Here is a 9,329-nt window from a genome sequence, read left to right as displayed (position 1 = left end):
CTAAAGGAACTCTTTTGATTACTTTTGAAGGGCTTCATGTCAACAAAAATGTCGGAAAATGCAACCAATTTACAAAAAAGGTGACAAATGTTTGAGAAAGCCACAGAAAAGTCTGAACAAAATCAAATAAACTCTACATGTCTGGCCGTCTTTTTTCAGTGTGGCCCTCTGGGGAAAATGAGATTGACACCCACGGACTAAAGAAATCTCAGTTGACTAAGACCGAAATGACCGATTAATCGACTAATCGACTAGGACGATGGAGGAGGATATTGGTTAACTTAAAACTCTTCAGTCACCTAATTAAAACACTAAATAATAAAGCAGGAACCACCCGTTTTCTTTTTGCAGCTGGAACGTGACACTGTTGACATCTCGAGTGGACGGTCAAAGTATTAAGTACAAAATCAGCCAGAGAACACATTCAGAAACAAATATAGAAATCATTACACACTTCTCTTTCAGATGTCTGTTTGCTTCTCATGTTTTAGCCCATTTGACCCATTTTCTATATCAGAAATTTGAGTTTCTTTCAAGCTATATTTTCTAAAGAAAAGTAACGTGGATGGTTCCCTACAACGCTCTTCACAAGTTAAATAGATGATCAGTTCCCTACTTTCATTGGATTTGGGCATTTTGTTCAATTTAATAGCATTTAGAGAGCAATAAATTGATAAAAGGACATTGAAAAAGGTGACAAAAATGTCAAAAGAAAGTTTCAAAAACGTAAAAAAAGTGACAAAAACTGGGTGCCCGGGTGGCCTAGTGGTAGAGCGAGCGGCCACAAAATTGAGGCTTAGTCCTTGACGCAGAAGTTGCGGATTCAATTCTGACCTGCAGCACTTTCCTGCTTGTCATTCCCCATCTCCAGCCCCTTTCATTTCCAAACCGTCCTGTCACTAAATGCCTAAATGCCCAAACAAAATCTGTGGGACAAAAACATCGGGGGAGGGAAAGTGACAAAAGTCTCAAAAAAAAAACAAGACGACCAAAAAGTTGTAATTTGTAATTTTTTTTGAGCCAGAAAAACTAAAAGTTGCTTGATGTATGAGCGGGAAGACAACACAAGGGTTAAATAACCATCAGATGTACTTCACAGACTGCTACACGAGAGTCAGCGTGACATAAATTCCAACTCTTAAAAAACACAGAAATGCTTCTGTGTCTTCGAGACGTGAAACCAGCTGCAAATAATCCATCGTGTGTTTATTTTGGTCACAGTGAGAGTACTGTGTGAGGGTTTTTTCTTTTTTTTTGGGGAGAAGCAGTACATACTTTTCATTTGAAAATCTAAATCGGTTCCTCAAATCTAACTGCTAAATTTCATTCATTAAATTTGCATCATCACCGCACGCCAACAACACAACTCAAACTACTTCATTAACAGAGACAGGGCCTTGGTTGTGGACGTTTTAATTTTAATTGCAGAAAGTTTTCACGTCTCTGCAAGCTGATTTTTTTTTTGGAGAAATTGACAGAAAGTTGCGGCTGCCCGAGAAGAACAAGAAGGTAACCCGCATTCATTCACACCTTTGGTTGTTGAGACAAAATACAGCATGTGATTTGTAGTTAACGGGCTAAAACATTAACAAAAACTAACAGATATATAAAGGTTAACTTCAATACATTTCCCTTCTCTTCTTGCAAAACAATCTTTATGAATTATAAATACAATCTATCACGGTGTAATAAGGTAGTCAGTGATTAATATTAAGTACAAAATACTTCATAATTTTGACATGAATGCAGTCGAGCCAGGTACTCCCTACGGTCACGTCGGGACAAAACACACAAAGCTAAGCTTGTTAGCGGCATCCTTTGACGTTAGCGTTAGCTACATTAGCACAAATACAAGTATGGAGATATTTAGAGATAACATCTGCTAATGTCATAACTATCAAGTATATAGTAATAGTAGTTATTTCGGGAGCAAAGCAGGAAGTAAGGTGACAAAGTATAAGAACATAGATACAATCCCTTATAATTTCATATCTGGCTTTCGGACTTTTCGACCCCATCAATGTTTAGAAGATAAAGAGGGCCCTATTTTAACGATATGAGCGCCTGGTGCAGGTGTGTTCAGGGCCTGTCCGAATCCACTTTTGTTAGTCTTGACGGCGGTAAAAAAGTGTCTGTGTGCCGGGCGCCTGGTCCTAAAGGGTTGTACTTAGTGTCTTCATTAATCAGAGGTGTGTTTTGGGCGTAACATGCAATCAACCAATCAGAGATCATCTCCCATTCATCAACCAATCAGAGATCATCTCCCATTCCCTTAAAAAGCCAGGCGCGTTTGGACCTCGGAGCATTGCATGATGGAGGATTTACACCCTAATATATTTATTAGTAATCTTCTGCATGTGTGTGTGCTGCTGTGCGTCCCTGTGTGTGTAACAAGCATAGTGTGTGTCCCTGTGTGTGTAACAAGCAGAGTGTGTGTGCGCTGTGCACGAGCCAATAGGAGCATTTTACTAATTTGCTGTTAAAATAACAATGAAATGCTGCGTTATTGACTTTAGACCAGGTTTTTGTTGATCAATGGCGCAATCACTTCCCGCTGCCTCAAGATAGCAATATGCCCAGAATGCACCTGAACACACCTTCCTGTAAGACCAGCACGCCCAGAATGCACCTGAACACACCTCCCTGTAAGACCAGCACGCCCAGAATGCACCTGAACACACCTCCCTGTAAGACCAGCACGCCCAGAATGCACCTGAACACACCTCCCTGTAAGACCAGCACGCCCAGAATGCACCTGAACACACCTCCCTGTAAGACCAGCACGCCCAGAATGCACCTGAACACACCTCCCTGTAAGAACAGCACGCACATGGGCGCACAGAGGGGCCCATGGGCGTTTGCTATTTACTGGACGTGAAATTTGACAACTGGGTCGGTCTCTTTGTGAAACATGAACAATAACGGAGAATAAACGGCACATAACGGTCTTTAATTATCCCGATTGACAGTCAGTCATAACGGTAAAAAAACATAAATAAACTACTTTAAAGTAGATTTTCTTTGGGGCTAAATTATGAGCAAGATAGGGCCCTTTAGACTTTATTTTATTTGATAGACTTAAACTGTCTAAATACTGAGGGAGAGAAGGGTTTTTACGTTTTACCTCTTCGGTTTTCCCCCAAAACGTTAACTACTTAACAGTCACTCAAATGCCAACCACCCAAATCAGATTTGAACTTTGAACTAAACGAGCGTGTGGACATTGAACCAGCCGATGCTACAATAACATAGCATCGGTCTGCTCAAAAAGGCAGTTTACGAATGCTTTCATTGACCAAAACTCTCATACATCAAGATATATCGTTACATATTACAACTTCCCATTACTTCACAAACATCCTGCTACAATATAGTTACATCATTTCTTTCGTTAAGGCATGGAGTCTGGAATATACTTTCCAACCAGTAGTTCTAAGTAGGAGACAAAGATATATTTAAAATCTAAGATCGTGTCAACACGATTTTAAATTTATTGGACGGCAGTATTGAGGATTAAAGGGTAATTTCGTTCTTTTCATACTGGTTCACATTTTCCAATTTTTTTGTGTCTAAGTGACTGAAAAGAACAACAGTCTTTGACACTGGTCCAGTATTGAGCGTGAACGCTGTAACTGGCTACCACAGACCGGGCTGCAATGTAACACTATGGGGTAAGTGTGCATCGTTAGTTTGCGTCCACTAAAAGTTCTCAGATTAATATTCTAAGTGTGTGACTACATTATAGAAAGGATCCCTTCAGAGATGGACCTTTAAAAACCTCTTTGAGACCTTTCTGTTTAACCAGAAACAGCTCTGAAGTCTCTAGCTCTAAACCCACCAGACTCCATTTAAAAAAATCACTACTTTTAGCGTGAATAGAGCCAGCATATTGTCACATGTAAATCAGTAAACTATGTGTTTATTTCAACCAGAACTAGAGTTTTCATGGTTTGAGAAGTTGAAAGATGAACCAAAACAGCTTTTCATAGTTTTATTTTGTGTCTATTGACTTTGAATGAAGTGTATTATACGATGCTTAAATTACTCTTTATTTACATGGAGTCTGGTGGGTTTAGCGAATGCAATTTCTGGGATGTTTTTATGTTTAAAAAAAGGATCTTACTCCTTCACAGAAAAGTAGACCTTCTTATAAATCTTTTCCATAATGTTGTCAGACACTTAGAATAATAATCTGAGTCTGTCAGCAGCAAAACGAGCACTTTTGTGAAGGTAAATACAAGCTGGACGATTGTTTGAGTGTCCGGTACTGAAATGTGAATGCAACGGTTACATGTCGAGTTGAAAACCTCCGTAGAGATTGATGAAAAAAGTGCTGTTGTCCAAACTCTGTCCCTGAGCGTCTCTGGCTGGTCTTCAGGTGGGCGGAGGCCCGTTGACGTACGTCAGTGTCAGGTGGAAGCTACGAGGCATCCTGCCGCTGCGCTGACAAGGCGGCTCCGGGACGGCCCAGATCAGACAGGCCAGGAGAGCCAGCGCAGCGGCCAGCAGGAGGCAGAGGAGACCTGGGGAGAGCAGGGAGGACGGGACCCTGCTGCTGGACGTCTCACTGTGGAGGAGGGAGAGGTGGAGGTGTTAGAGCGCTGACTAACCCGATAATCGGCCATTGGACCTATTTCCACAGCAGACATTTTGAATTGTCATAGTAGGAAGAGCACAGCTGGGATTGATAACCTTAATGATGGCTCAGTTCCAGTAATCAGTTCAGTAATCAGTCAACTCCCAGTCTAGCCTAGAAAAATCTAGACGCACTCTATAGTGGCAGCAAATGAAGTAATTTGCAGCCAGGGTCTGTCCAGCAACTCTCCGTTGGCTTGCGAGCTGGAAAAACCAAATTCTGGTCAGGCCAATCGCGTTGTGTATAGAGTCGGTGGGCGGGGCTTAACAGAATGACGGCAGAGTTGCGACGGTTCCGCGTGAATGGACCTTTTTCACATTTATTTGGGACTTGTAATAGTAGGAAAAGCACAGCTGAAATTGATAACCTTAACAATGGCTCAGTTCCATCAAGTGTCCCAATAAGATATTTCAGTGAGTCAGCATGCACAATACCAGGACCTCTCCTAAGTGGAATGCAGCCATCAGTAATGGTTTAATACCAGGACCTCTCCTAAGTGGAATGCAGCCATCAGTAATGGTTTAATACCAGGGTCTCTCCTAAGTGGAATGCAGCCATCAGTAATGGTTTAATACCAGGACCTCTCCTAAGTGGAATGCAGCCATCAGTAATGGTTTAATACCAGGGTCTCTCCTAAGTGGAATGCAGCCATCAGTAATGGTTTAATACCAGGACCTCTCCTAAGTGGAATGCAGCCATCATTAATGGTTTAATACCAGGGCCTCTCCTAAGTGGAATGCAGCCATCAGTAATGGTTTTGAATACACCTGTGCTTTTCCTACTGTGACATGTCAACATTTCTGCCGTGAAAAAGGTCTATTGGACAGTCTGGCGAGGTCGGTGACTCAAGTCTGTTCGGTGTGTCCCGTGCTGTCGTCCGTCTGAGGAGCTGTCGGACTTCATTTTGGCCGACCTGACGTGTTCAGTCGGAGGCAGGGCAGTCGGGACGCAAAATTACGAATCCCACTATGGCCACACCAAGACCCGCCCTACGAAGCAGCTCCATTGGTCGGGGTTAGGCATTTCACCTCGAGTGGTTAAGGTTAGGGTTAGGGGATTGGTCAGGGGATAGGACCTGTACATGTAAGCATGGACGCCTGACCAATAGTAGTGTGTGAATGCTGTTGAAGGGCGGGGCTTGGCGTGGCCATAGTGGGATTAAAAAAATATATATCGCAGTCGGGACTCACCCGGAAATGGCGAGCGGATGAGCCTCTCAAAATCTAACGAAAATCTTTTAAACTGACCTTTGTTGATCTGAAATGAAGACAGATTCAGCAATTGCACACACACACACACACACACACACACACACACACACACACAGACACACACACGGCCTATTTCTCTCTTAAAATGTTCTCAGAAACATATTTCGGTGAACTATTTTAGTCCAATATGAGATCGTATTCTGAACGAGCCGCCATGAATTTCCGGAGAAAACAAACCCATCATGTGACTCGTTCGTCCAATCAGCTGCCCTGTTTTCATTTCTTGGGCAACAACACAGAGTAGCGCCGCCTGCTGTTATGGAGACGTATTACGTTTCTCAAGTCGGTGTCAGTTTTTGGGATCTCGGGGACCCGACTGATCAGTCCGACGGTCGGCCGTCTGGTTGGTGTGTCGGCGCCATTAAAGGAGAATTGCGGCCGATTTCGACCATTTCCTGCATGAATTCCCACAGGACTAGAGCTAGCCTTCAGTAGAGCGATCACTGTGCAAGCCACAGGCATCATCTGGACCGTCACCATGTAGTTACACAGTCACTGATATGGTCATAACCGCTACAGTGCTCAATTATCTATTTTTGAGGGGAAAATAAACTTCCAAGTTTTCGTCGCGAAGGCATGACCTCTGTGATCGACTCTTCTGGGCTTTAGTTGAGGCGACCGATGGAAAAAGAGGTAGGTGACAGTACAAACTTTGAATTTAAACGGCTTCTTCACAATGTCTGAGTTGAAAATGCATCTTGTTGTCACGTAAGGGGCCCTGTTCATGTTGCACAGACATTTTAATTGCATTTTTACTGTCTGTTAAGAGGCACAAAGGCACTCTTTATGAGATGCCCAGACAACCGGAGTTTTAGCTAACTGGGAGCTCTGGCCATTAGCTGCAGCAACTCCAGTTTGCCATTTTTTTTCCCATCAACAGTACTCGGAGACATCTAGCGATCAAGTACATTCACAAAAAGACCCTAGGTTGCATTTTGGCGAGAGTTACGCTTGAAGGTGTGTGTCCACTATCAGCGTAATTTCCACATAAAGTTGGCATAAAGTTGATTCAACTTTATCTCAATAGATATATATATATATATATATATATATATATATATATATATATATATATATATCTCAACACAAAACATGCTCTCATATACATTAGACAGGTACCTATATAGTAAGCACATTAACTTTAACGTTTTTTTAATTGAACGACTCCGTACGTATTACACAAAATGACACAATGCACTGACATAATGCACAACCCAAATAGCCTACGAATTGCACAACTAAGATATTGCATTTCATGCCATGTTCTACTTCTACTCTGCTACATTTTAGAGAGAAATATTGTACGTATAGTCGACTGTGTTTTTTCTCTACAAGTCTTCTCTTCATAAACATAAAGGACACTGTTGTGCTCTGTGGTCAGAGCCGGCCTGACCTATAAGCGACCTAAGCGGCTGCTTAGGGCCCCGTGGCTACCAGAGGGGCCCCCAAGAGCGCTTGAAATGTCCCACAATAGAGCTCATAACAGAGCCGGTCTATTTAAAGATAGCATTGCTGCTAACAGGTCTCACATTACTCTTTACATGCGTATTTGTACATTATGAGTGCTTAAACTATTTACAATACACAAGTTGGTTTAGTGCCAAGTGCAGTGGCAACATGTTAAAATGTGGAGAGTCCCCCCCAAACCCAATCTTGCTTAGGGCCCCCCAAAAGCCTGGGGCCGGCCCCGTCTGTGGTTCACGAAATATTCTGCGCACCAACTCTTTTCTCACCTTTGTTCAGAGAGAGGGCGCTCAGCTTCCTCTTCTTCAGCCTGAAAACAGAGAGAGCTTCTGTTAACCCATTCATACTATCACATTAACACCTTTAAAAAGGGTAACTACCGTAACTATCGTTTCCTGTGTTTCTGTGTCTAAGTGAGTGATGGGAACAACAATCTTTGACATCGGTCCGGTATTAAATGAGATCGCAGCAGTCGGCAGCGGAGAAACATGCTACAATATAAGTTAATAGGGTGATTGTGCAGCTTGTATTTACCTTCACTAAAGTGCTCGTTTTGCCGCTGACAGACTCAGATTATTATCCAAAGTGTGTGACAACATTATGGAAAGGATCCTTCAGAGATAAACCGCTAAAACCTCTTTGAGACCTTTCTGTTTAACCAGAAACAGCTCTGAAGTCTCTAGCTCTAAACCCACCAGACTCCATTTTAAAAAAAACACTACTTTTAGCGTGTACAGAGCCAGCATATTGTCACATGTAAATCAGTAATCTATGTGTTTATTTCAACCAGAACTAGAGTTGTGATGGTTGGAAAAGTGGAAAGACGACCCCAAAACAGCTTTTAATAGTTTTATTTAGTTTCTGTCGACTTTGAATGAAGTGTGTTTTACGATGCTGAAATCACTCCTTATTTACATGGAGTCTGGTGGGTGAGGTGAACTCAATTTTGCGTAATGTTTAATGTTTAAAAAATGGATCTTACTCTTTAACAGAAAGGTCGACCTCCTTAGAAATCCTTTTCATAATGTTGTCACACACTTAGAATATTAATCTGAGTCGGTCAGCGGCAAAACGAGCACTTTTATGAAGGTAAATACCAGCTGGACGATTGTTTGAGCTGAAACGTGAATGAAACAGTCACATGTCGAGCTGCAAACTTCCGAGAGGTTGAGATCCCAAAGACTTGTATCGTGTGGACGTGCCGAACAGTTTTGTTGTCATTACTTACAATTCCTCACGGGGGAGGCAGAAACCACGCACTGTAACTTTAAATATAATGTCATATAAATTAGGTTTTTTTTACCACGAATTGAAAAAATAGGAGGAAAAAACATCAAAAAAAAAGATCATTTTCAATTTTGACAACACGTTCACGGTAGATAATGATAATTATCATCTAAAAAACCCTCTTCAGCTCACCTGAACACTTAATGGATATACACGCTTCATCCAATCAGGCGAGGCTTTCAGGTCATGTGACGGGGAAGGCGAGAGGGCGGGAAAAGGCAACGGGCTGATGTGGCTTCCATCCAGGTGGCGCTGTAACAAAGAACAGTTAAATACGGTCTGTAATAACGTTGCATTAGTAATCGTTAATGGTTCAGCCCTCGTGTTGAAAATAAACACCTTTTTCGACACATTTTCCGATGCTTTTTTCCACATTTTTGATGTTTTTTTTTTACATTTTCGTCCCGTTTTAAAACATTGTTTGTGCCTTGTTTGTTTGACGCTATTTTAAAAGCTTTAATCTGCTGTTTTCTAGGCTTTCAATGCCTTTAGTCGCTTTTTTTTTTCCAATGTTTTTGGCGCTTTTAGGTCATTTTAGTCAACATTTTAATGGCGAAGAGCGCTGTGTTGAACCATCCATGTTATTTTTGGGCAATTTTGATATAGAAAACTTTGAAAAAGAGGGTCAGACTTGACCAGAGGACAACTGGAGGGCCGTTTTACAGTCGCCG

At 41.9% G+C, this 9,329-nt stretch overlaps 1 protein-coding gene across 1 annotated transcript in view; it reads right to left on the bottom strand.

Annotated features, from left to right (window-relative positions):
• Positions 1 to 4,158: 4,158 nt before the first annotated feature.
• LOC120551195 (nuclear envelope pore membrane protein POM 121-like) overlaps positions 4,159 to 9,329 on the bottom strand; it is a 22,951-nt gene continuing 17,780 nt past the window's right edge. The window contains exons 14-16 of the mRNA XM_039788424.1: positions 8,791 to 8,937; positions 7,641 to 7,681; positions 4,159 to 4,567 (exon numbers count right to left, since the gene is read on the bottom strand). Of these exons, the coding sequence (XP_039644358.1) occupies positions 4,375 to 4,567; positions 7,641 to 7,681; positions 8,791 to 8,937 (381 nt within the window). The 3' untranslated portion in view covers positions 4,159 to 4,374. The remainder of the gene's footprint in view (positions 4,568 to 7,640; positions 7,682 to 8,790; positions 8,938 to 9,329) is intronic.

The sequence above is a fragment of the Perca fluviatilis genome, chromosome 2 (genome assembly GCF_010015445.1).
Source record: "Perca fluviatilis chromosome 2, GENO_Pfluv_1.0, whole genome shotgun sequence".
Taxonomy (NCBI): domain Eukaryota; kingdom Metazoa; phylum Chordata; class Actinopteri; order Perciformes; family Percidae; genus Perca; species Perca fluviatilis.
Note: the sequence above shows the minus strand (reverse complement) of the source record. Positions and strands in the feature narration are given on the sequence as shown.